This window comes from Rhinopithecus roxellana, chromosome 19, assembly GCF_007565055.1.
Source record: "Rhinopithecus roxellana isolate Shanxi Qingling chromosome 19, ASM756505v1, whole genome shotgun sequence".
NCBI lineage: Eukaryota > Metazoa > Chordata > Mammalia > Primates > Cercopithecidae > Rhinopithecus > Rhinopithecus roxellana.
The window spans coordinates 70,602,829-70,629,340 of record NC_044567.1 but is presented as its reverse complement, the minus strand read 5'-3'; the positions used below and the strand labels follow the sequence as shown (position 1 = coordinate 70,629,340).

General features: G+C 47.7%; 2 protein-coding genes across 7 annotated transcripts; both read left to right on the top strand.

The window, feature by feature from the left end:
• The first annotated feature begins 5,648 nt into the window (after positions 1-5,648).
• On the top strand, positions 5,649-13,074 carry RPL26 (ribosomal protein L26). Of its 2 annotated transcripts, XM_030923424.1 has the most exons (5): positions 5,649-5,660; positions 5,773-5,830; positions 6,682-6,854; positions 9,046-9,186; positions 12,908-13,074. In XM_030923424.1, the coding sequence occupies exons 3-5, from the start codon at positions 6,687-6,689 to the stop codon at positions 13,034-13,036; spliced, it is 438 nt and encodes a 145-aa protein (XP_030779284.1). In that variant the 5' UTR covers positions 5,649-5,660; positions 5,773-5,830; positions 6,682-6,686; the 3' UTR covers positions 13,037-13,074. The 2 variants fall into 2 exon arrangements, with proteins under 2 accessions (XP_030779284.1, XP_010360742.1); XM_010362440.2 differs by lacking the exon at positions 5,649-5,660 and having other exon boundaries at positions 5,756-5,830.
• Positions 13,075-13,209: 135 nt separating this feature from the next.
• On the top strand, positions 13,210-21,845 carry KRBA2 (KRAB-A domain containing 2). 5 transcript variants are annotated; one of them, XM_030923421.1, is made up of 4 exons: positions 13,210-14,693; positions 18,159-18,344; positions 19,574-20,173; positions 21,463-21,845. In XM_030923421.1, exons 2-4 carry the CDS (start codon positions 18,254-18,256, stop codon positions 21,666-21,668), a joined length of 897 nt encoding a protein of 298 aa, XP_030779281.1. In that variant the 5' UTR covers positions 13,210-14,693; positions 18,159-18,253; the 3' UTR covers positions 21,669-21,845. The 5 variants fall into 5 exon arrangements, with proteins under 5 accessions (XP_030779281.1, XP_030779279.1, XP_030779280.1 ...); XM_030923419.1 differs by lacking the exon at positions 21,463-21,845 and having other exon boundaries at positions 13,210-14,298; positions 14,489-14,693; positions 19,574-20,974; XM_030923422.1 differs by lacking the exons at positions 13,210-14,693; positions 21,463-21,845 and adding an exon at positions 15,035-15,059 and having other exon boundaries at positions 19,574-20,974.
• The last annotated feature ends 4,667 nt before the right edge of the window (positions 21,846-26,512 follow it).

Here is a 26,512-nt window from a genome sequence, read left to right as displayed (position 1 = left end):
ACATTCCTATTTGCTTACTTATGCATCAAAAAAGAGGGAATGCAGGGCACGGTGGTTCACACCTATAATCCTAGCACTTTGGTAGGCCAAGGTGGGAGGATCGCTTGAGGCCAGGAGTTCAAAACCAGCCTGGGCAACATAGCGAGACCCTATCTCTATAAAAAAAAAATAAAAATTAATTACCTGGGTGTGGTGGCACACCTCTGTAGCCCCAGCTACTCAGGGAGTTGAGGTGGGAGGGTCTCTTGAGCCCAGGAGGCTGCAGTGAGCTACAATTGCACCAATGTACTCCAGCCTAAGCAACAGAGTAAGACCTTGATGAGAGAAAGAAAAGAGAAAGACAAGAAGGGTGGACAGGGAGGGAGGGAGGGAGGGAGGAAGGAAGGAAGGAAGGAAGGAAGGAAGGAAGGAAGGAAGGAAGGAAGGAAGGAAGGAAGGAAGGAAACGAGGGAGGGGGAGGGAAGGAAGATGTACAAAAAACTAATAATTCTGACTAGCCATGGAAAGGGATGAGAAAATGATGGAATGGGAAGGGGAGTTTTCGCTTTACCTTTTTTTTTTTTTTTTTTTGAGACGGAGTCTTGTTCTGTTGCCCAGGCTGGAGTGCAGTGGCGCAATCTCTGCTCACTGCAAGCTCCACCTTCAGGGTTCCCGCCATTCCCCTGCCTCAGCCTCCCGAGTGGCGGGGACTACAGGCACCCACCGCCACACCCAGCTAATTTTTTGTATTTTTAGTAGAGACGGGGTTTCACCGTGTTAGCCAGGATGGTCTCGATCTCCTGACCTCGTGATCCATCCGCCTTGACCTCCCAAAGTACTGGGACTACAGGCATGAGCCACCACGCCTGGCCTTACTTTACCTTTTATACCTTTTGATGTTTGAACCAAGTAAATGTATCATTCAAAAACTGAATTGAAAAACTATTAGAAGCTAAAGATATCTTCAGTGCATACACCTGTTGCCAGGTAAGATCGCCCCAAGAACATTCAAGAGCTGCCAAATCACCTGTCCTGTGGTTCGAGTGTCAGCTACTGGCTTAGTGGGGCTGGTTTGTCTGGTTAGAGGTGTGACATCTTATGCTAATAGGTGCCCAAGGAGTAAGGTTTAAAAGGGTAATGTTCTCGGCGTTCCTGAGTTCCTGAGCATTTCTCTGGGCCCCGTCATTGAATGTGCTTGTTTTGATTCCCCTTTCTCTTCTTTTCTTCTTTGTTTTCAAATAAAATCTTTCGTTTTAAGCAACCATCATGGGGTCAGGGCACTACAGGACAATACCGTTACATAGATGGATGGATGGATGGATGGATGGATGGATAAACAGACAGACAGAGGGATGGATGCCTAGGGTTAAACTTAGTTGCTCTTCTCTTCCTTTCCTTGTCCAGAGGCACCCCAACCCCTGCAACACACATACAGACACACACACAGACACAGACACACACACACAGACACAGATACACACACACAGACACACACACACTCGCACAGACACACACACAGACACAGACACACACACAGACACACACACAGACACACACACACAGAGCCACTTCCCATCATCATAATAACCAATAACCTTTAACTGTAACACACACTCACACAGTCTGAGCCTACCAGGCAAGCTTAAAGATCCACAGCATTGCCAGCAGGACCCTGACGAGGGTTGCCAGGATCCTGAGCGGGCATATTAGAGACCTCTGTGCCCCTCAGAAACAGTTCTGTAACCTCTCCCCTCACTGAACCCTGTGTGACTCACAAGACCACTCAGCTGCTATCTCCTTTTGACCTCCTTGTCAGTATACATGTCCTTTTTGGGGCCAGGTGCAGTGGCTCACGCCTGTAATCCCGGCACTTTGGGAGGCCAAGGCGACCAGATCACGAGGTCAGAAGTTCGAGACTAGCCTGGCCAACATGGTGAAATCCCGTCTCTACTAAAAATACAAAAATCAGCTAGGCATGGTGGCGTGCACCTGTAATCCCAGCTACTCGGGAGGCAGAGGCAGGAGTATCGCTTGAACCCAGGAGGTGGACTTTACAATAAGCCGAGATCGTGCCACTGCACTTCAACTTGGGCGACAGAGCGAGACTGTCTCAAAAAAAAAGTCATTTTTCAGGGACACACAATAAACAACTTTGCCTCATCCTTACAACTCCTCACTTTTCTTCATCCTCCTCCTACCAGGACAGATTCACTCCGCAGCTCATTCTCAGCACAAACCACTTGCAGTTCCCAATACGCAGTGGCGTGCAGGCCTGGGCCTTTGCTTACAAGCCTCCCTCCGCCTGAAACACACTCCCCCCACCCCCAAACCCCACTCCACCCCATCTACCTGGAAAACTCCTACCTAGCTCTTTAGAAACAGTAGAGTTCCAGGGTTACTTCTGAAGACGTGCCCACTTCCTTGCTCAGGGGAACTGCCGGCTCCAACGCTGCCTCCCCATCCCCCACAAAGCGTCCCATCGGTGACACTTCCTTATGCTTATCTGGTCACATCTGTCTCCCCCTCAACAAAGTGCTCCTTCAGGGGAGGCTAGATCTTACAGATCTTAGTATCTCCAGTGCCTGAATTTAGTAAACAGTAAGAGCTGGAGAAATATCTGTAGAATGAGTGAATGAATGAATAAACCTGACAGCTTGGTGTCTAGAAAAAAGTTGAGTCCAAGCAACTCTAGGTGTGGAATCTAGCTATAACCCCTGCTTTGCTGTGTCTGGAGCTTCAAAATGATCCTAAAGGGACCTTTCTCAAATCCAGGAAGAGGAATGTGGGCAGCGAGGGAGAGGGCAGTCAGACTAGGCTGCAGGGTGAGGGCAAGGCACCCAACAGACGCGTGTTAAGAGAAAGGGACGGCCAGGCGCAGTGGTTCATGCCTGTAATCCCAGCACTTTGGGAGGCCGAGATGGGCGGATCACGAGGTCAGGAGATCGAGACCATCCTGACTAACACGGTGAAACCCTGTCTCTACTAAAAATACAAAAATTAGCCGGGCGTGGTGGCGGGTGCCTGTAGTCCCAGCTACACGGGAGGCTGAGGCAGGAGAATGGCGTGAACCCAGGAGGCGGAGCTTGCAGTGAGTGGAGATCGCGCCACCGCACTCCAGCCTGGGTGACAGAGCGAGACTCCATCTCAAAAAAAAAAAAAAAAAAAAAAAAAAAGACCATCCTGTCTAACATGGTGAAACCCCATCTCTACTAAAAATACAAAAAAATTAGCCGGGTGTGGTGGCGGGCGCCTGTAGTCCCAGTCACTTGGGAGGCTGAGGCAGGAGAATGGCGTGAACCTGGGAGGCAGAGCTTGCAGTGAGCCGAGATTGTGCCACCTGCACTCCAGCCTGGGCGACAGAGCGAGACTCCAGTTCAAAAAAAAAAAAAAAAAAAAAAACAGAGAAAGGGATGTTCTAACGAGGCTACTGGTCATTTGCATTTGCATGTGTGGACAATTTGTACCCTGCAAACCTTCACACTGTATCAAGCATCATGCTGTACGGACGGTGGGCTGAAGGTTTTTTTATTATTATTATTTTTTTTTTTTTTTGAGACAGAATGTTGCTCTGTCACCCAGGCTGGAGTGCAATGGCGAGATCTCTGCCCACTGCAACCTCCACCTCCCAGGTTTGTGTGATTCTCCTGCCTCAGCCTCCCAAGTAGCTGGGATTACAGGTGCCCACTGCCATGCCCGGCTAATTTTTGTTTTTTCAGTAGAGATGGGGTTTCGCCATGCTGGCCAGGCTGGTCTTAAAACTTCTGGCCTTAACTTCTGACTTAAACTTCTGACCTCAAGTCTGCCTGCCTTGGCCTCCCAAAGTGCTGGAATTACAGGTGTGAGCCACCATGCCCGGCCTGAAGGTTTCATTTTGAGACTCGTATTGAACAGAGGGAGAAAGGAAGGAAGGCTTGGGAGGGTAGGGTGTCAGCAGAGGATACGAGGCTGAGGAAACAGAGAGGGCCTTGGTGGGAAGAGAGGAAGACGATGGGGATACCCGAACAGGAGGAGAGTTGGGAAACTAGTCAGGACAGTAGGAAGAAAGAGAAGAAGTGACAATGTGAAGGCCAGAAGGGCAGGCAAGATAGGAAGGCCGGTACCTTCCGCAGCTCCCTAGGACTTCCAGACCCAAATCAGTTTCAGGGCTGGCTCATGAAAGATGCCTCGTAAATATTTGTTGAAGAGAGTCGCAACAGAGGAATTCTTGCTGAATTTTTCAGTTATGAATAGAATGTAGGGCTACTTCCTTCAGAACATATTTAAGAACACAATTATTTTTAAATCATGAAAACGTATGTTCGTGCTGACCATCCTCTGGGCAGTCCTGGGTATGAGGTCCCCCACCAATTGGGGCTATATATACAGTTCCCAGAAGAGGCCGGGGAGCCAGCCTGCACGGGTTCCCTGTGACTTGCGGGTCCTGAATAACCTTGCACCGAGTTCCTCTCATTTCTCTGTGGCTGAGTTGCCCAATCTGTAAAATGGGGACAGTAATACCAGCAACAACAGGGCCATTTTGTGGATTAAAAGAATTCATGATGTAAAGTGTAGAGAAGAGCGTCCCCACACCCAGCAGGCTCACTACATCTTCGGTATTGTTGTGAAACGCGTGTCCTCTGTCACTGTGACACCTGTGTCATTCATTCAGCAGAAGCCATTCAGCACGGGTGCCTGCTGCACTGCGGCTGCCTCAGAAACCATTTGCAGGGGCCGGGTGCGGTGGCTCACGCCTGTAATCCCAGCACTTTGGGAGACCGAGGCGGGCGGATCACTTAAGGTCAGGAGTTCGAGACCAGCCTGGCCAACATGGTGAAACGTCGTCTCTACTAAAAATACAAAAATTAGCCGGGCGTGGTGGCGGGCGCCTGTAATCCCAGCTACTAGGGGGGCTGAGGCAGGAGAATCGCTTGAACCCGGGAGGCGGAGATTGCAGTGAGCGGAGATCGTGCCATTGCACTCCAGCCTGGGCAACAAGAGCGAGAAGAAAAAGACAAAAAATGAGAGCGAGAGAGAGAGAAAGAGAGAGGAAAGAAAGAAAGGAAAGGAAGGAAAAGAAGAAACCATTTGCAGGTTTCCCCTCCCGCCTGGCTCCTTCGAAGCGTGGTCTGGACCAGCACCTCTCGCAGCACTGGGGGCGCCTTAGAAACGCGGCCTTGGACCTATTTCCGCGTGGGGGCGATCGGTGGCCCCGGTCCTCGCAAGGCTCCCCGCCACCCAGAACCGAATCTCTGGCGGGCCCCGCGGTGCGGTCAGCAGACGCCGAAGTGCAGGGGCGATGGCCGGCGTCGCGATGGAGCTCGTTAAAGGACCGGCACGCTGGCCGCGCCCACGCCACGGGCGGGCGGGGACGGTGAGTGCAGGGACCCAGGCGACCGGCCGGCCAGCCGGCGTCCCCGCGCCTCCTGGCGGCCAGAAGCAGGGCATGCCCTTCCCAAGGTAAGGGGGTGCCGGTCACCCCCGCCCCCCCGGCACCTGGGAGTGAAGGTACCAGGGGGTCTCCTGGGGCCGCTCGTTCCTTCATCACCCCCAGGGGCAGTTGGACCCTGAGCAGCCTTCGCCACTCGCCCGGGGACTACCCTTCCCAGAGGATTCAGCGACAGCACCCGGGTCTCGGAAGGCAGACAGACACTAGGACCCGGAAGAGAGAGTTTTGCAATTCCTCGCAGTTCCCCTCCTAGCCAGTAGGTGACACTAGCCATAAATTTATTTCCCAGTTTACTGCTCGCCCTCAAACTCCGCGCCCCTCTCGCTCCAAGAGACAAAGGTCTCGCGAGCTCTTTCGTAAACTTACAGAACCGGAAGCAGCGTATAGTTCTTTTCCCTTTTGCGGCCATCACCGAAGCGGGAGCGGGTAAGGATTCAGCGGGCAAGCGAGTGTAATCCACAGCCATCCGTTCTTGGGCATGGTGGCTTCTGATCGCGGGGGTCCCGAGAGTCTCCCGTCGGCCGAGTAGCAGCCAGGAAGGGGAGGCCGGGATGTTTTTTTTTTTTTACCTGTTGGTCGCTTAAATCAAGGGCCGCCGGACCGGAAAGGGATGGAGGGACCGGGGATCTGGGGACTCGAAAATGAGTTGAGGAAAGGGAGCCTGTGGAAATAGACTCGAGTCTGGGCAATGTCGTTTCCTAGAGAATAGTCTCTAAGTAACTTCTCGGTAAAGTCTTCACGGAACTTCCAGACCACACTTCCCTATTGGGAGACTTTAGGACCCGAGACGTGTGCAGGCTTTTCCAGGTTCGGGATGGAGGGCCTTACTCATTTTGGAGGAGCTAAATATGTATTCACTCTTAAGCCCGTAGAATATGAACGTTGATTGTACCTTTTAAAACGTGAGGTTATAGTTAAGAGAGAATTGTGTTGCCGGTCTGCTCTGCCCTAATTCAGCAGAGATGTAAGTCCAGTCTTGATTCCCTCAGGCACTACTTGAGGAGTTGGGAAGAATGTAACTAAAAGGTCTTATAACTGGGACACGTGTTTTTGATGCAAGAGTCTTTAGTCCGAAAACATATACGGAAAACACCCGAATAAAACATAAAGTTTCGAGCTTCGGTTGATAGGCCCTTCTGATCAAGCAGTTTTTATTGAAGTTGGAGAACATGACAGTTCCTGTGATTATTCTAGACTATCAAGATAAAATCATTGCGGTTGTTTGGAAACTGGATGATATTTTGGTCATTTAAGAGCCTTTTTAACTTTTTATGTAGCCAAAATGAAATTTAATCCCTTTGTGACTTCCGACCGAAGCAAGAATCGCAAAAGGCATTTCAATGCACCTTCCCACATTCGCAGGAAGATTATGTCTTCCCCTCTTTCCAAAGAGCTGAGACAGAAGTACAACGTGCGATCTATGCCCATCCGAAAGGATGATGAAGTTCAGGTGTGTATCCCTACATGTTCTCGTGGTCTTGATGGATATTTCACGCACTTAGCTTAGAAGAGGGATTGCATTCCTGAGAAAGATGCTTCTAAGACTCTTCCTCCCAAAGAGTGGCGAGATGAGCCAGGGACCGAAAAACAATAAGCCGCTGTTCAGTTTTTAATTGTATTCTTAGGTAAAAATCTCTATTTTCTTTTTTTTTTTTTTTTTTGGAGATGGAGTCTTGCTCTGTCGCCCAGGCTGCAGGCTGCAGTGCGGTGGCGCGATCTTAGCTCACTGCCAGCTCCGCCTCCTGGGTTCACCCCATTTTCCTGCCTCAGCCTCCTGAGTAGCTGGGACTACAGGCGCCCGCCACCACGCCTGGCTAATTTTTTGTATATTTAGTAGAGACACGGTTTCACCATGTTAGCCAGGATGGTCTCGATCTCCTGACCTCGTGATCTGCCCACCTCGGCCTCCCAAAGTGCTGGGATTACAGGCGTGAGCCACCGCGTCCAGCTGAGACAGGGTCTCACTCTTACCCAGACTGGAGTGCAGTTGCATGGTCATAGCTCACTTTTGGGCTCAAGTGATGCTCCCATGTGGGACCTTTTGCTTTTGTAGAGCGGGGTCTCACTTTATTGTCCAGGTTTGTCTCCAGTTCCTGGGGATCATGCCCGAAAATCAATTTTCCCAAACGTCAGATGATGTGGCCATAATTAGGTGACATATAATCAGAACATTGCCTTGGGATTATCCTTTTATCAATACGTTGTGACTACCCAACAGGCTCATTTTGTCTGCTGTCCAGATAGAGCTGATTTATCTAGACAGGAATTGCAATAAAGAGGTAATTCATGCAGAGCCAGAACGGGAGACCAGAGTTTATTACTCAAATCAGTCTCCCGGAAAACTTGGAGACTGGAGTTCTTTTGAAGGATAACTTGGCGGGTGGGGGCCAGGGAGTGGGGCGTGTTGATAGGTCACATCAGAGATGAAGGCATAGGGAGTTGAAGCTGTCTTCTTGCTCTGAGTTGGTTCCTGGATGGGGACCACAAGATCAGATGAGCTGGTTTAGTGATCTGGGTGGCACCAGCGGATCCATCAGTGCAGGGTCTGAAAAAAATACCACGCAAATCTTAGGCTTTACAATGTGTTATCCCTAGGAGCAGTTGGGGAAATTTAGAATCTTTTGGCCCGTAGCTGCCTAGACCATAATTTCTAGTCTTCCAGCCAATTTGTTAGTCCTACAAAGGCAGTCTGGTTCCCAGGCAAGAACGGGGTTTGTTTCAAAGTTAAACTGTAGACTAAGGTCCTCCCAAAGGAGTTAGTTTAGTCTATGTCCAGGAATGAGCAAGGCCGTCTTGGAGGTTAGAAGCAAGATGGAGTGAGTTAGGTCAGATTTTAACTGCTGTCATTTTCTCACTGTTGCAATTTTTGCAAAGGAGGTTTCAGTGTTTGGTCATTGAAGAGGCAGTTGAGGACCAGTAAACAGAATTGCTCCAAATCTAGATTCAGGAGCTGTAATGAAGCGTAGTCTCACGTGATCGTTGGTGCTTACAGGTAAATAATTTGTTGGATCTACTTAGGTGAAGGTTTCTATAAATGACCCTTAGGTGTAATCTGTAGTGCAGCTAGTGATTAAAGAATTCAGGCAGTCTCTAAAGCCATTTACATACACATCATCAATGTTTTTTCATGCTATTTAAATAAAATGTAATGGGTTCACAAATGAACAGTGTGGGTTGAGAACAGCTGTTGGTCCCTGCTATAGTAGTAGTGCTAAACTTGCCAGTAGACCTTGAAAACAGTCATCTCTGTTTTCAATACATATCAATGCAAGAAAGTCATAAACTGGGAAGAAGAATCTGTTCAGAAACACTTGTCCTGACAAACTGAGGACCACTAGGATTCCTGTCCGTTAACCTTTGGGAAAGAATTGGTTTGTTCCCTTAAGCATTTGTTGCTGCCCTGTGACTAGCACTAGGTTGAACACATTAATGGGTTCAGATTTAAATACTCTTGGTCTGTTGCTGCTTTTGAGATGGAGTAACAAACTCCTCGTCAACTTAACTACAAGTTACCAAAGTGAACTCTTTTTTTTTTAACCTTTTAATATAATGATAGGGTGAATGGTGTATGCATGAGTTCGTTTACTTGATTTATAAGGTTCATCTTTTCTTCAAATATTTACTTCTGAATTTGCACTTAGGTTGTACGAGGACACTATAAAGGTCAGCAAATTGGCAAAGTAGTCCAGGTTTACAGGAAGAAATATGTTATCTACATTGAACGGGTGCAGCGGGAAAAGGCTAATGGCACAACTGTCCATGTAGGCATCCACCCCAGCAAGGTAGGTGTTTTTGAGAATGAGAGAAGGAAATTATGGCAATTATTGTTGACATGTGATTGTTTACAGAGCAAGCCCATAGAAATAGTCCTTGGTTTTTCACATGTGCTGGAAAAAAATATATCTTGAAGTAAATACTACTGCACTTCTATTGAAAATTCTAATAACATTTAAAATGTTTCTGAAATCAGAGTGTCTTTAATGGTCATTATGTTTCTGTTAGTTTGTTTTTGAGACAGGTTCTTGCTCTGTCACCCAGGCTGGAGTGCAGTGGCACAATCTCTGCTCACTGCAGCCTCCGCCTCCCAAGTGCAAGTGATTCTCCTGCCTCAGCCTCCTGAGCAGCTGTGACCACAGGCATGCACCGCTACCCCTGGCTAATTTTTGTACTTTTTACTATAAAATTGCACCATGTTGGCCAAAGGTTTCACTGGGTTGGCAAGGCTGGTCTGGCCTCAGGTGATCTGCCTGCCTCAGCCTCCCAAAGTGCTGGGATTATTGGCATGAGCCACCATGCTCATCCCATCGTGTATATTAAATGTGTTTTTTCTTCAAAGGCTATTAGTAAGCTGATTAACAATCAATAATTCATAGATCTTAAAATTTGGGAAGTAGGTTTTTGTAAGATGAAATGGCACTTTGGCCCTGGTTTTTCTTTTTTGAGACAGAGTCTGGCTCTGTGGCCCAGGCTGGAGTGCAGTGGCGTGCAAGCTCCACCTCCCGGGTTCACACCATTCTGCCTCAGCCTCCGGAGTAGCTGGGACTACAGGCGCCCACCACCATGCCCGGCTAATTTTTTGTATTTTTAGTAGAGACGGAGTTTCACCGTGTTATCCTTAGCTAGGATGGTTTTGATCTCCTGACCTCGTGATCCGCCCACCTCTGCCTCCCAAAGTGCTGGGATTACAGGCATGAGCCACCGCGCCCAGCCAATAAATGTAATTTTTAAGCCTCAGAGAAGTCAAAAGCCTGGTAGAGTAAAACATCTGTATATCTCTGACCTAGAATTCTCTATTAAAATTTTGCTACGTGTTCTATGTCCATTTTCTCCGCCCCCAGTGAATTTACTAAAAAAAGATCGTGAACTTACCTGTAATTATTTCAGTATGTATCTCTCAAGAGCAAGGACTTTCCCATTCCTTAACCTACTCCAGTTATATTTTTCGCTTCCCAACACCAGAAAAGTTGTTTTAAAGGTCACCAATCTTGGGCTGGGCACGGTGGCTCAAGCCTGTAATCCCAGCACTTTGGGAGGCCGAGACGGGTGGATCACGAGGTCAGGAGATCGAGACCATCCTGGCTAACACAGTGAAACCCCGTATCTACTAAAAATACAAAAAACTAGCCGGGCGAGGTGGCGGCGCCTGTAGTCCCAGCTACTCTGGAGGCTGAGGCAGGAGAATGGCATAAACCCGGGAGGCGGAGCTTGCAGTGAGCTGAGATCCAGCCACTGTACTCCAGCCTGTGTGATAGAGCGAGACTCCGCCTCAAAAAAAAAAAGTCACCAATCTGGTAGCAGATTGTCTTTTTGTACTGCACATGTCAGTGCAGCATGTGACAGTCGATCTTTTAGTAACTCAGTAATCATCTTCTAATGAGTATCCCAAACTTGGCATGTTCAAACCATCATAGTGTATGTCAGCTCTCTATCTTCCTAATTGCTTAGACCAAAATGTCATTAAACATTTTTTTTAATACGGGTTCTTGTAGTGTTACCCAGGCACTGGTCTCGAACTCCTAGCCAGAAGCTATCTTCCCACCTAGGCCTCCCAAAGTGTTGGGATTATAGTCATGAGCTGCCTTGTCCAACCAAAAATGTCATTTTGACTGATTTATTATATACCTCACATCAGTCTATACGATCTGTCTCATTATAATACCTAGAATTCTGTCTGCCCTTTGCCATCACATTGGCCTGTAAGACCTTAACTGATTTGGCCGGGCGCAGTGACTCACGCCTGTAATCCCAACACTTTGGGAGACGGAGGCAGGCAGATTACCTGAGGTCAGGAGTTCAAGACCAGCCTGATCAACTGGTGAAATCCCATCGCTACTGAAAATACAAAAAAATTAGCTAGGTGTGGTGGCGGGCGCCTGTAATCCCAGCTACTTGCGAGGTTGAGGCAGGAGAATCACTTGAACCTGGAAAGCGGAGGTTGCAGTGAGCCACTGTTGTGCCATTGCACTCCAGCCTGGGTGACAGAGCGAGACTTCCATTTCGGGGAAAAAAAGACCTTAACTGATCTTCCCTTACTTCTGACATCTTTTCCATTCTGTATGTTCTAGTCTGCTCGCCTCCTAGCAACTTGGTAGAATTAGAAATTCTAGGAGCCCAGGCCTACTGAGGCAAAATTAGGGCTTTTGACCCAGGTGTCTGTTTTTAATAAGCCCTCCAGTTGATTCTTATTCAAGTGTGAGAAACACACCTGTGAAACTTGATAATTGCCTGCCTTTGAACCTTGCAACTTGCTGTTCTCTTCCAGATACCTATCCATAGATAAATTGCTTAGCACTTTAGGTCTCTGTTCAAATGTAGCTTTATCAGTAGGACTTTGCCTGATCACTCAAAGCCCCTCGGCCTCCTCACACTTGCCGCCTTTCTCTATCAAAGTGATGTCGATTCATTTGTACATGTTTTCAGGCTCCCTATACTAGAATATGAGTTCAGCAACTGGAGATTTTTGTTCGGTCAGCATGCTGTATTTCCAGCGCCTCTCTTCACCCTTTCCTTGCCTTCACAAAACTAAAGTTTATCATAATTTGGATGTCTTTTAGGATTTGAACTGTGGGAATAAGATCTATATTGTCATATTCTCACTAAAGATTTTTCTGGTGGAATTATGTATGGATACCTTTAATTTCTAACATTAAAATTCTGAAGTTACTTTATTATATTTTTCTGTTTTGGGGTGGGGTTTTTTTTGTTTTGTTTTGTTTTGGACAGAGTTTTGCTCTTGTCGCCCAACCTGGTGCAGTGGTGCGATCTCGGCTCACTGCAATCCTGTGCTTCCCGGGTTCAAGCAATTCTCCTGCTGTAGCCTCCTGAGTAGCTAGGTTACAGGCATCCGCCACCACACCTACTGTTTTGTTTGCTTGTTTTTTGAGATGAGTTTCACTCAATCGCCCAGGCCGGAGTGCAATGGGATGATCTCAGCTCATTGCAGCCTCCGCCTTCCGGGTTCCAGAGATTCTCCTGCCTCAGCCTCCCAGGTAGCTGGGATTACAGGAATGTGCCACCATGCCCAGCTAATTTTTGTATTTTTAGTAGAGAAGGGATTTCACCATGTTGGCCAGGCTGGTCTCGAACTCCTGACCTCAGGTGATCCACCCGCCTCTGCTTCCCAAAGTGCTGGGATTGGGGGCATGAGCCACCGCACCCAGCCTGAAGTTACTTTAGAAACGAATGTATATGCCAGCTTGTAAAACTGGAGTGAGAAGAGCAGAATCTTATTTCTCAATGAAAAACACATTTTATAATGAAGCACAGAAGAGGCTATGATAAGAATTATTGATGCCATCTTGCCTTTTTCTCCTTTGTTGGTAGGAAATTAGTAAATAAGCCAGGTTTGATGGCTAAAGAGTAATTTCTGGAATTTTTTAAAAGTTAACTCTTATTTAGGCATCAACCTACCCCAGGTGTGAGAAATGGTATTGCATGTTGGGCTTTCCCATGTGTTTTAGTGATTATTTAAAGCTTGGGAGTGTTTTTCTTATTTTTCTGCAGGTAGTTATCACTAGGCTAAAACTGGACAAAGACCGCAAAAAGATCCTTGAACGGAAAGCCAAGTCTCGCCAAGTAGGAAAGGAAAAGGGCAAATACAAGGAAGAAACTATTGAGAAGATGCAGGAATAATCTTATATAAAAGCTTTGATTAAAACTTGAAACAAAGAGCCTGTGTTTTGTGTGTGGTGATTTATGACACTCCCTAGTTTTCAGTGGATTGGTCTCTTACCTCTGTTTTGTCAGTCTAAATTTTTCTGAAATCAGGACTGATAAATTTTTTTTTTATAGTGGGCAGCAGCATTTGAGGATATATCAGTACCTGGAGGGGTCTCATTGAGAAGAAGGCCTATAAGAAAAGCTAGTTGGAAATACTTCCTCTTGAACCTGTTTCTTAACTTTCTTACTATAGATAGGTTGCTATATAGACAGCCTATATTTTTTAACTTACTGTATATAAAAGTTTGTATTGCCATTGGATAGGAAGTCTTGCTTTCAATAGGATAAGAAGCTTCTTTGACTTCCTATAGCATCTAGATCACTTCAAGCTGTTCGTCTAGATTGAGAGATCTCAGGTTCAGGTTCTCTGAGGGACCCATGGGCCCCCTTTACCTTGTTTTCTGCACAAGTGCTGGGTGAGTGCCATCAGACCAAAACCTAACACATCTTTAGGTTGAAATATGAACTAAACCGCAGCTTCGTCAGGATGAAGTGATGAGGTGGCAGCAGTGTGTGTGTTCCTGCCGTTACTCATTTTAAGGATCTAAACAGGATACCTGAAGCCAGTTTACTTTCCAGGCTCAAGTTAAGTCACTGGCTTGGACAAGGTCGCAGCTGTCATCTGGGTGGACAGCGCTGCAGGGTGCCCGCAGTGCTGTCCTGGCCGGGCAAAGCCTGGAGTGAAGAGCGGTGGCTCCTCCGATCCGCGTTGCCTCGAGGGGGCGGGGCTTCCGGCTGGCTCTGACCGGCTTCCGGCGGGAGGTGGGGCGGCGCTGCTGCTGCTCGCGGGCTTCTGGGTGGAGGGGATTCAGACGCAGCGTCTGGTGTATCTCTCTTTCCCGATCTTCCACAGTCTGCGGCTCTTTTCTCCACGGCGCACCCGCCTCAGCGGTTCAGCCCTGAGCTGGCTGGCGGACGGGCGTGGATCCAAGCGGTGGGAGCAGTCTGCGAAGTCAGGATAGGAAAGCAACACAAAGGAGGCGACGCCCCAGCCCGGTCGTCAGGAATAAGTGGCGTGCCCGGTGGTGTGGACGGTGCGGGGACACTGTACTAAGTGCCTTATCTGCATTGTCATTGAATCTTCATAGCAATCGATTGTCATGGGTACTGGTCCTCTCCCCGGATTGTAGATGAGGAAACTGAGGCTCCAGTAACTTTGCTTTAGTCAGTAAATGGTAAGAGTCAGAAAATGAGTTCCCAAGCGTAGACTCGGCCATACCGCTGCTCTGCCTTGCTAATGACAGTCTACCTGTAAGCGACATTTTTGACTCAATGTCCTTTGAACACCTTTTGTGCTCAGCTCTGTATTCGTGGGCCCTCCAGAGGGGGTACAGGCAGGCAGAGAGCTCCGTCCCTACTTTTTAGGTTGCATACATCTGAACTGGTCGACTGCAGATGCAAATCAGAGTGCTCCTGTGAGTGTGGTACAGGTTGTTGAGATGAAGGCAAGATGGCAATCAGCTGAAGTTACTGAATAAGTCGGGAAGGAGGCTGATTTCAGCTGGCTGGGATTGGGAAGATCAATGCGAGGACATTCCAAGTCGTAAACAGCCGAGGCAAAGACTCACAGGTGGGTGAAGGGGGTAAACATGGCTTTGGAAATATTTCCAGTTTTCTCTGACCATCTCGTTTATCACTTAGCCGTTTATCACTTAGCCGTCAGCACAGATCACACCAGGAAGCTGATTGATTTACGATCACATTTCTTTCATGTTGCTTTGGAAAAGATACTGAAGCCTCAGGCAACATAATGAGACCTCGTCTCTACCAAAAAAAAAAGAGAGAAAAAAAATCAGCGGGGCCTGGTGACGCATGCCTGTAGTCCCAGCTACTCGGGAGGCCGAGGTGGGAGGATGCCTTGACCCTGGAAGCCGTGATCATGCCACTGCACTCCAGCCTGGGTGACGAAGTGAGACCCCTCTCAAAAAAAAAAAAGGTACTGAAAGCTTAGAAATCTGCAGGAGTGGGCAAGATGAATAGGTTAGTAGGTCCCGACATCCTGGGCTGCATGCGGCCCACAGGCCACAGGTTGGACAAGCTTGATCCAAAGGAAGATGCCGCCTATTACAGCCAGTTATTGCGAGGCAGCAATGCCGCCAGTGCAGCCAGAACATCGCCTTTTCCAGAAAGCCAGAAATCGAGGCCGGGCGCGGTGGCTCACGCCTGTAATCCCAGCACTTTAGGAGGCCGAGGCGGGTGGATCACGAGGTGAGGAGACCGAGACTATCCTGGCTAACACGGTGAAACCTCGTCTCTACTAAAAATACAAAAAACTAGCCGGGCGAGGTGGCGGGCGCCTGTAGTCCCAGCTACTCTGGAGGCTGAGGCAGGAGAATGGCGTGAACCCGGGAGGCGGAGCTTGCAGTGAGCGGAGATCGAGCCTCTGCCCTCTAGCCTGGGCAACAGAGCAAAACTCTGTCTCGAAAGAAAAAAAAAGGCAGAAATCGAGATTTTTATGTGAAATCTCCCAATCTGTAAATATAGGTGAAACATTGCTTTTTTTTTTTTTTTTTTTTTTTTTTTTTGAGACGGAGTCTGGCTTTGTCGCCCAGGCTGGAGTGCATGCATTGGCACGATCTCGGCTCACCGCGAGCTCCACCTCTCGAATTCACGTCGTTATCCTGCCTCAGCCTCCTGGGACTACAGGCTCCTGCCACCACACCCAGCTAATATTTTGTATTTTTAGCAGAGATGGGGTTTCACCGTGTTAGCCAGGATGGTCTCGATCTGACCTCGTGATCCGCCTTGGCCTCCCAAAGTGCTGGGATTACAGGTGTGAGCCACCACACCTGGACAAATCATTCAGATTTTTAAAAATCACTAGATGGACCAACCAAAATAGGTCTATTAGACAATTGTGGACTTTGGACTCTACTGTAGAATTTCATGGTATAGTAAGGACTGGATCTCTTACTAAAGACTGAGATTCTACATCTTTTGGTTATAAATTGTTTCTAGCCTGTTGCCTTCATTCTTCTTTCTTTTTTTTAAGTTTTTTTATTTTTAGAGACAGGGTCTCACTATGTTGACTAGGTTAGTCTTGAACTCCTGGCCTCAAGCAGTCCTCTCACCTTGGCCTCCCAAAGTGTTAGGATTACAGGCATGAGCCACTGTGCCCAGTTGCCTTCACTATTTTATAGAATGAAGATGAGACTTTTCCTTTCTTTGCGGTCCCCTGAAGGGAATCAAACAGCAACCAATACAGCACTCAAGTTCTGAGAGATGCTGGTTTCAGAAAGGAATCTGGAAGGTGCTCTTTCTGGACTCCATTGAATACCTTGTGGTTTCAAGTCTGTTAGAACTAGTAGGACCGGCCGGGTGCGCTGGCTGTACATGCCTATAATTCCAACACTTTGGGAGGCCAAAACAAGCAGATCACTTGAGGCCAGAAGTTCAAGGACCAGCCTGGCCAACATGGCAAAACCTCATCTCTACTAAAAATGCAAAACATTAGCCAGGCGTGGTGGTGTACCCCGGTGTTAAAAAAAAAAAGCTAGTAAGACCGTGGGATGGTAATAGATATTCCTTGGGAAACAAAGTCGCGTGTCAATGATTGAATGGTACTGGTGGATGAAACAAAGAAGCTGGTTTCTTTACTGCAGGACTTCTCAGAGCCTTTTTTTGTTTTTCAAAACAGGCTGTCACTCTGTCACCCAGGCTGGAGTGCAGTGGCACAATCTCGGCTCACCACAACCTCTGCCTCCTGGGTTCCAATGATTCTCCTGCCTCAGCTTCCTGAGTAGCTAGGACTACAAGTGTGCACCACCATGCCTGACTAATTTTTGTATTTTTAGTAGAGACAGGGTTTCACCATGTTGGCCAGGCTAGTCTGGAACTCCTGACCTCAGGTGATTTGCCCACCTCAGCCTCCCAAAAGTGCTGAGATTACAGGTGTGAGCCACTGTGCCCGGCCTCGGAGCCTTTAAAATGTCAGTTTGCAGAAGATCTTGAACACAGGCTTAGAGTAAAGAACAATTTTGCAAATGTGCAGTTTCTTCATTTCTGCAAGGCATAGCTTTGGCCAGGCCCACTGCCTAAGGCCTGTAATCCTAGGACTTTGGGAGGCTGAGGCAGGTGAATCACTTTAGCCCAGGAGTTCGAGACCAGCCTGGGTTTTTTGCAACATGGCAAAGCCCCATCTCTATAAAAAATACAAAAAAAGAAAAAGAATGCAAATGCATATTTTTCACATTTTAAATTTTGGATGTGTCTTATCAATACATTCATTTAATACACACTGTTTTTCCTCTCAAAAGAAAGTTATTGAGTTAGTGGTTTTACAGTCAGTAATGTCTTAGAATCAGGAATATTCATGATTAACCAGCAATGCTGAGGAAGGGAGTTTGAAGCCCTTTTAGCGGAGGACCTTCAGGACCTGGAAGTACGCCCCGCTTAACTGAGACTCTTGCTCAGCTTTGAAAAATTTCCATCTTTGTCTGCTTCTCAGGATTCTGCCCTGCCCCTCCGCTCCGCATCTGACAGCTGGGATCTTGGGATCCTGTTTTCCTAAGCTTGCTGGAATTCCTGCAGTCCTCATATGAACTCCCCTGGCCTCATCACCATCCTGTCTTAGGGCTGTTCTAACTAAGGAATCCCGGTTTAGACAACTGAGTATCAAGTTCTCCCCTTAAGGAATTATCTGATCACAGTGGCATGTAGACTCCATTTGGGGTATCTCTTTTCTGCAGGATCATCTCCTGACATATCTCCATGTACACAGACATAATATTTCCATTGGAAACAGATCCTGCCATCCCTGTTAGGAGTCATCAAGCCTGTGCTCAAGTTCACTTGGACTCTGCTTTATTCTGGAAATATTAATACACAGGCTACAGCTCTGGCAGCGTCAAAACTGGCCAGACCAACAGACCCCCCCAGGAAAGCAAAACTCCTTTCCCTCACCCATGAAGCTGTACTCATCTTGTTGGATATGAGACCTATTTCTTATTTCTTCCATTTATTCACCTGACTCGCTTTCAGAGTCCTCTATGCCGCATGCCTTCATTTCTGATGCCCTCTCTTGTCTCTTCCGCAGTCCTGCTGAGGCTGCTCCTAATCCCAGGCCCCAAGACTGTATGGTCCCTGTGGCAGCAGCCAGTGTTGTCTCAGGAAGCAACAGCATTTGAAGATATGACCAAATACTGGAATTATTTAGAAGCCTCTCAAAAGGATTGCTACAGAGACACAATGCTGGACAGTTACAAGAACACGGTCCCACAGGGTAAGGACTCAGAATCTTCCTTTATTAATCTTGTGAACAATTGTCAAGAGGAAACCGTCGTTTAAAAATATTCCCACAGTAGGCCGGGCGCGGTGGCTCACGCCTGTAATCCCAGCACTTTGGGAGGCTGAGGCGGGCGGATCATGAGGTCAGGAGATGGAAACCATCCTGGCTAACACGGTGAAACCCCGTCTCTACTAAAAATGCAAAAAATTAGCCGTGCGTGATGGCGGGCGCCTGTAGTCCCAGCTACTCGGGAGGCTGAGGCAGGAGAATGGCGGGAACCCGGGAGGCGGAGCTTGCAGTGAGCCGAGATGGCGCCACTGCACGCCGGACTGGGCGACTGAGCAAGATTCCGTCTCAAAAAAAAAAAAAAAAAATTCCCACAGCTTTCTTCTTGATTCACGCAAAATTAGGACAGACTCTTCTACCCATAAACATTTTTTTCTTTTTCTTTTTTTTTTGGAAACAGTCTCCCTTTGTTGCCCAGGCTAGAGTGCAGTGGCGCAATCTCAGCTCACTGCAACCTCCGCCCTCCGGATTCAAGCAATTCTCCCTGCCTCAGCCTCCCGAGGAGCTGGGATTGCAGGTGCCTGCCACCACACCTGGCCAGTTTTTGTATTTTTAGTAGAGACGGGGTTTCACCATGTTGTCCAGGCTGGTGTCAGACTCCTGACCCCAAATGATCCACCCACCTCGGCCTCCCAGGGTGCTGGGATTACAGGCTTGAGCCACTGCGCCCGGCCAAGAATTTGTTTCTGCTGATCATGGGAAGGCTCAGAAGCAATGCCTGGTACAAATTTCAATTTAAGAGTTTGCTGTTATTATGTGGTACCTTTTAGCAATGTTCTCCCATTTATATTATTTTAAAGCGTACTGACGGTAAGATTTTAGTCTTCTGTTTATCCTCTCTCCTGTTCAGTTAATGAAAACCAGTTGATTAGGTTTCATGCTATAAGCTAATGGCTTCGTTGTTTTTTCTGTTTGCCTAAAGTCTAAAACCTCTACATATTTGTGATTTAACTGATGTCAAATTCTATTGCTATGCTATGGTTTTGGATGGTGCCAGTTGGCTTTCTAATTGCTTTTTACTATTACTCTATTATCATTCTTCCATATAATCATCTTCAAAAATTATATGAAAGAATTAATGAGGAACTTTAGAGGGAAAGTCTTCCAGGTGGGAGTGTCAGTGAATTTAACTTTGTTCTCTTTTTTTCCTTTCTTAGGATCCTTCTTACAGTTCTCCATGATGCCTCAGAGAGCTGGAAATGATCCACCTGGTGTTTCAAATGTGAATGAAATGGAAATGGAGATAAGTAACATGAGAGAAAAGTTTCTTATGAGTGTAACAAAGTTAGTAGAAAGCAAAAGTTACAACAGCAAGGTATTTTCCAAAGAAAAGTACTTTCAAACAATAAAGGAAGTTAAAGAAGCTAAAGAAAAAGGGAAGAAGTCATCACGTGATTATCGCCGTGCAGCAAAATATGACGTGATCTCTGTACAGGGCACAGAGAAACTGATAGAGGCTACTCATGGAGAACGTGATCGAATACGGTATTATGTACATAAAGAAGAGTTGTTTGATATTCTTCATGATACACATCTCAGTATTGGACATGGTGGGCGGACACGCATGCTCAAGGAGCTGCAAGGAAAATATGGGAATGTCACCAAAGAAGTTATTGTCTTATATCTGACTCTGTGTAAACAGTGCCACCAGAAGAACCCAGTACTCAAGAAAGGTCTTCCGCCCAAGCCCATGACTTTTAAGGACATTGACTCCACATGCCAAGTTGAAATACTTGACATGCAGTCAAGTGCCGATGGTGAGTTCAAGTTCGTTTTATACTACCAGGACCACTTGACCAAGTTTATTATTTTACGGCCATTAAGAACCAAACAGGCCCGTGAGGTGGTCAGGGTCTTGTTAGATATTTTCACAATTCTTGGTACACCTAGTGTGTTAGACTCTGACAGTGGCGTTGAGTTCACAGACCAGGTTGTTCAGGAGCTCAGTGAGCTGTGGCCAGACCTAAAGATTGTGTCTGGTAAGTACCACCCTGGCCAAAGCCAAGGCTCCCTGGAAGGAGCAAGCCGTGATGTGAAGAACATGATAAGTACCTGGATGCAGAGTAACCACTCATGTCACTGGGCCAGAGGCCTCCGATTCATGCAGATGGTGAGGAATCAGGCTTTCGATGTTTCCTTGCAGCAAAGTCCATTTGAGGCAATGTTTGGTTGTAAAGCCAAATTTGGGCTATATTCCTCAAACTTGCCCCGGGAAACTGTGGCTACTTTACAAACAGAAGAAGAGCTAGAAATTGCTGAAGAACAGCTAGAAAATAGCCTTTGGATCAGGCAGGAAGAAAGAGTTGAGATTGGAGCAGACAGATCTGATATGGATGATGACATGGATCCCACTCCTGAAGCTACAGAACCCAGCACCTCACAAGGGGCTTCCGGTCTCCACTGCTGGTGAACAGATGGCTGCTGGGTGGACAGTCACAGGTGTCTCTCTCAGCATAGTCATCTGAGAACTGTTGCCAGAGGCCCTGGGGGAATGGATTGAAGGCTGCACTCTCAGGTCAAGTTGTACATGGTAGTCCTTGTTCAAAAAGGGAAAAGTTTGGGTCTGTGTATTTATTCTTAGGGCTACCATAAAAAATTACCACAATCTGGCCGGGCGCAGGACTCATGCCTGTAATTGCAGCACTTTGGGAGGCCGAGGTGGGCAGATCACTTGAGGTCAGGAGTTCAAGACTAGCCTGGCCAACATGGTAAAACCCTGTCTCTACTAGAAATACAGAAATTAGCCAGGCTTGGAGGCGTGTGCCTGTCATCCCAGCTAACCGGGAGGCTGAGGCAGGAGAATCACTTGAACCCAGGAAGCAGAGGTTGCAGTGGGCCGAGACCATGCCACTGCACTGCAGCCTGGGTGACAAAGCAAGACTCTGTCTCAAAAAAAAAAAAAAAAAACCACCACCTGGGTGACTTAACAGAAATTGAGTCTCACAGTTCTGGAGGCCCAAAGTCTGAAATTAAAGTGGTTAGTAAGGTAGGTTCTTTCTGGAGGCTCTGGCGGAGAATCCATTCCATGCCTTTCTCCTTTCTCTAGTGGCCATCGGCAATCCTTGGCATTCCCTGGCTTGTGACAGCGTAAGTCCAGTCTCTGCTTCTGTCTTCGTGTGGACTTCTCCCCTGTGTTGTGTGTATTCTCTCCTGTCTCTTGTAAAGACATCACTGGACACCAAACCCATGTCACTGGATTTAGGGCCCACTCTAATGAGGATGATCTCATCTCGAGACCCTTACCTTAATTAGATCAGCAAATACTCTTTCCAAGTAAGGTGACATTCACAGGTACTAGGGACTTGAACTTGGACTTATCTTTTTAGAGACAGGGTCTCCTTATATTGCCCAGGCTGGTCTCAAACTCCTGGGGTCAAGGGATTGGCCTCCGAAAGTGCTAATATTACAGGTGCATGCCACCACACCAGCCAGGACTTTTTTTTTTTTTTCTTTTTTTGAGATGGAGTCTCACTCTGTTGCCCAGGTGGGAGTGCAGTGGCACAATCTGGGCTCACTGCAGCCTCCACCTCCCCAGTTCAAGCAATTCTGCCTCACCCTCCTCAGTAGCTGGGACTACAGGCGTGCACTGCTATGCCCAGCTAACTTTTTTTTTTTTTTTTTTGGAGACAGAGTCTCACTCTGTTGCCCAGGCTGTAGTGCAGTGGCATGATCTGGGCCCACTGTGACCTCTGCCTCACAGGTTCAAGCGATTCTCCTGCCTCAGCCTCCCAAGTAGCCAGGACTACAGGCACGCACCCCCACAAACCCAGCTAATTTTTGTATTTTTTAGTAGAGACGGGGTTTCACCATATTGGCCAGGCTGGTCTCAAACTCCTGACCTCGTGATCCACTCGACTCAGCCTCCCAAAGTGCTGGGATTACAGACGTGAGCCATCGTGCGTGGCTGGACTTACCTTTTTAAGAGACACAGTTCTACTCATTGTAGTCAATAGAAGAATATGTCTGCAAAACAAGAACTGATGGGGTCTCAAGAATGTAAAGCTGGTGGGACTGCCCTAGATACATCTAACATATATTCCTGCCCCTCAGACACATACCCTAAAACATGGAGGCATCACAGGAAAATAAGCAGATGAAGGAAGGCCAGGCACGGTGGCTTATGCCTGTAATCCCAGCACTTTGGAGGCTTAGGCAGCCGATCACTTGAGGTCAGGAGTTCGAGACCCGCCTGGCCAACATGGTGAAACCCCGTCTCTACAAAAAAAATATTAGCCGGGCACGGTGGCGTGCACCTGTAATCCTAACTACTCAGGAGGCTGAGGTGAGAGGATCCCTTGAACCCAGGAGGCAGAGGTTGCAGTGAGCCAAGATCACGCCACTGCACTCCAGCCTGGGCGACAGAGCACAGCTCCATCTCAGAAAAAAAGTAGATGAAGGAAAAGTAATGGGAAGAAAAGAGGTTCATCTAAGATGCCATAGAGACTGGCCACCTTACCAACTGGGCTGTTTCCCGCTTCAGGAGAAACCATATGTGTCATCCCTTAGAGCATTATGCACAGAGAATTGTGTAACTGCATGAAACATATATTAAAATTCGGTCAGAAGTAAGATATGACTGGAATTTGGGTATGCGTCTGCCACTTGTCTGTGTCTCAAGCACTTAAAAACATATCCTATTCCTGGCACAGTTCAGTGCATTTCGGGAAGTGACCAATAGGGAAACAATCAAGGTTTCTGGAACAAAATGCAAGAGTTGGCCTGAGATCACTGCTCTACCTAGAGAGGAGTAGGGCAAGGCCAGTCTGGGTCAGGGTTCAGAGTAAGGATGACTGACCCAGCCACAGGGGAGGACAGTGCTCAGGACCTGTGTACTCCTACGTTCCCTATGCCTAAGACACATGCCCAGCCCATGGAAGGTGTTCAGTGAATTGAATGAATAAATGATTCTACAAAAATGGGCACAGGGAAGGAGAAAGGGCCTACAGTCTTTTATTCTTTTTATTTTATTTTTATTTTGAGATGGAGTCTCGCACTGTCGCCTGGGCTGGAGTGCAGTAGCACGATCTTGGCTCACTGCAACCTCCGTCTTCCAGGTTCAAGCGATTCTCCTGCCTCAGCCTCCCGAGTAGCTGGGATTACAGGCGCCCACCACCACGCCCGGCTAATTTTTTTTATTTTTAGTAGGCACGGGGTTTCACTATGTTGGCCAGGCTGGTCTCGAAAGCCTGACCTCATGATCCACCTGCCTCAGCCTCCCAAAGTGCTGGGATTACAGGTGTGAGCCACCGTGCCCAGCCAGTCTTTTATTCTTTATACAGGTGTCCTTCCTGCATATCCCAGAGCCATCTAAGACCCATCCTGATTGTTACTAATGCCAGTTCCCTCTTCTGTAAGGGGCAGTAACATGCCAGTGCTGCCTACCTCACAGGATTGTCCTGAGAGACAAGCGAGATTCTGCATGTGAAGGAGCTTTCTCTCTGAATGGTGAAGTTCTACGATGCGACTCATCTTTGCCGCAAGCAGACCCTGTCCTCCACGTGAGAGTGGGAGACCTCTGCTCACTGCCATTTCTTCTCAGATTCAGCAGTGTGAAGTTGGCAGGGATCCAGGGAAGCCGCATTATTATTACATAGGAAGTGACATCACTTCCCAGCTTGTTTTGGGGGGCCAAAATCTTGCTCTGTTCTTGGCCAGCACCTTACTTTCCATCCCCCTTCCAACCCATTGTCTTTCTTTGTAACTCAGCCCAACAGGTCTGGGAGGCCCAACTTTGACTGAGGATGTTACCTTCCCCTCCCCAATGCTGACCTCCTCCCTCCTAGTTACTTGGCATACCGGGAACCACATCATCAACTCGTGGGTAAAAGGTGACACATGAGCCATAACACTGCTTGGTTTCCCAGAGATGCCTGCAAATAACCAAGGTTTCCAGGAGCTGCCAGATCACTCTTCCTCTTTTGCATCTTAATGTTGGCAGTAGGAAAGAGTGAGAGGTGGATTCCTGGACCCAGTCTGGCCTGCATTATTTTAGCATCTGGAATAGAGGTCACCAACCGGTGTGCCACAAGCTAGTCTCAGCTTGCAAATATATTTTGTCCACATAATATTTTTATTTTTATTTTTGTTTCCAAACAGAGTTTCACTCTTGTCGCCCAGGCTGGAGTGCAGTGGTGCCATCTCGGCTCACTACAACCTCCATCTCCCGGGTTCAAGTGATTCTGCCTCAGCCTCCCGAGTAGCTGGGATTACAGGCGCCCGCCACCATGCCCGGCTAATTTTTTATTTTTAGTAGAGACGGTGTTTCGTCATTTTGGTCAGGCGGGTCTCGAACTCCTGACCTCAGGTGATCCACCCACCTTGGCCTCCCAAAGTGCTGAGATTACAGGCATGAGCCATGGTGCCCAGCCTTTTAAATTTTTTTTTTTTTTTTTATTAAGCCAACTCTTTAAACACTGGAGAGTTCATATAAAAATCTGGATGTCAGGCCGGGCGCGGTGGCTCAAGCCTGTAATCCCAGCACTTTGGGAGGCCGAGGCGGGTGGATCACGAGGTCAGGAGATCGAGACCCTCCTGGCTAACACGGTGAAACCCCGTCTCTACTAAAAATACAAAAAACAAAAAAACAAAAAAAAAACTGGATGTCTAGCACCTCTTGAGAATTCGGCATATGTGGCCACAGTGGGCCCACAATTTCTGTATGGCAGCAAATGAGGAGACGCAGTGCATGTGGCACTCTCCAGGTGGCCACCCTCAGCCACTCACATGCACATGCATTTCTGTGGCCCAATGCTAAAGAAAGGCCAGTGCGGGGCGTGGTGCCATGCACCTGTAATCCCAGCTACTTGGGAGGCTGAATTGGGAGGATCACTTGAACCTGGGAGGCCAAAGTTAAAGTGAGCTGTGATCGTATCACTGCACTGCAGCCTGGGTGACAGAGACCCTGTTTCCAAAAAAAAGAAAAAAGGCCAGCAACAGAACTGTATATCTCTAGGAACTTATGATAGAAGTGACATTTCAATCAGTGGGAAGGCATGTATCATTCAGTTAATGATGCTGGATCGATTGGCTGCCCATTTGACAAAAAGGAAGTCTGACCCCTAAACATTAAACATATAAAAATAACGATAAAAATATTGGGGGGCCGGGCGCAGTGACTCACGCCTGTAATCCAAGCACTTTGGGAGGCCGAGGTGGGTGGATCCCCTGATGTCAGGAGTTTGAGACCAGCCTGGCCAACCTGGCGAAACCCCATCTCTACTAAAAATACAAAAATTAGCTGGATGTGGTGGCAGGCGCCTGTAATCCCAGCTACTTGGGAGGCTGAGGCAGGAGAATCACTTGAACTCGGGAGGCAGAGGTTGCAGTGAAGAACCAAAATTGCGCCATTGCACTCCAGCCTGGGCAACTGAGCGAGAATCTGTCATATATATATATGAAAAAATACTTTTGTGACCTTGGAGAAAAATATTAATATATTTGGCTAATAAAAGTAAATACTGGTATGGAAAAATAATGCCATTTAAAAAGTAGAAAATAGGGCCGGGCGCGGTGGCTCAAGCCTGTAATCCCAGCACTTTGGGAGGCCGAGACGGGCGGATCACGAGGTCAGGAGATCGAGACCATCCTGGCTAACACGGTGAAACCCCGTCTCTACTAAAAAAAAAATACAAAAAACTAGCCGGGCGACGAGGCGGGCGCCTGTAGTCCCAACTACTGGGGAGGCTGAGACAGGAGAATGGCGTGAACCCGGCAGGCGGAGCTTGCAGTGAGCTGAGAGCCGGCCACTGCACTCCAGCCTTGGTGGCAGAGCAAGACTCCGTCTCAAAAAAAAAAAAAAGTAGAAAATAGGCTAGGTGCAGTGGCTCATGCCTGTAATCCCAGCACTTTAGGAGGCCAAGGTGGGTGGATCACCTGAGGTCAGGAGTTCGAGACCAACCTGGCCCAAATGGCAAAACCGCATCTCTGCTAAAAATACAAAAATTAGGCATGGTGGCAGGTGCCTGTAATCCTAGCTACTCAGGAAGCTGAGGCACGAGAATTGCTTAAATCTAGGAGGCAGAGGTTGTAGTGAACTGAGATCGTGCCACTGCACTCTAACGTAGGTAACAGAGGAGACTCCCTCTCAAAAAAAAAAT

Coding starts and splice junctions, on each gene's coding strand:
- RPL26 (XM_030923424.1), top strand. CDS start 6,687: ATGAAATTTAATCCCTTTGTGACTTCCGACCGAAGCAAGAATCGCAAA. Junction 6,855..9,045: donor GAAAGGATGATGAAGTTCAG/GTGTGTATCCCT, acceptor ATTTGCACTTAG/GTTGTACGAGGACACTATAA. Junction 9,187..12,907: donor TAGGCATCCACCCCAGCAAG/GTAGGTGTTTTT, acceptor ATTTTTCTGCAG/GTAGTTATCACTAGGCTAAA.
- KRBA2 (XM_010362437.2), top strand. CDS start 18,119: ATGCCTTCATTTCTGATGCCCTCTCTTGTCTCTTCCGCAGTCCTGCTG. Junction 18,345..19,573: donor CAAGAACACGGTCCCACAGG/GTAAGGACTCAG, acceptor TTCCTTTCTTAG/GATCCTTCTTACAGTTCTCC.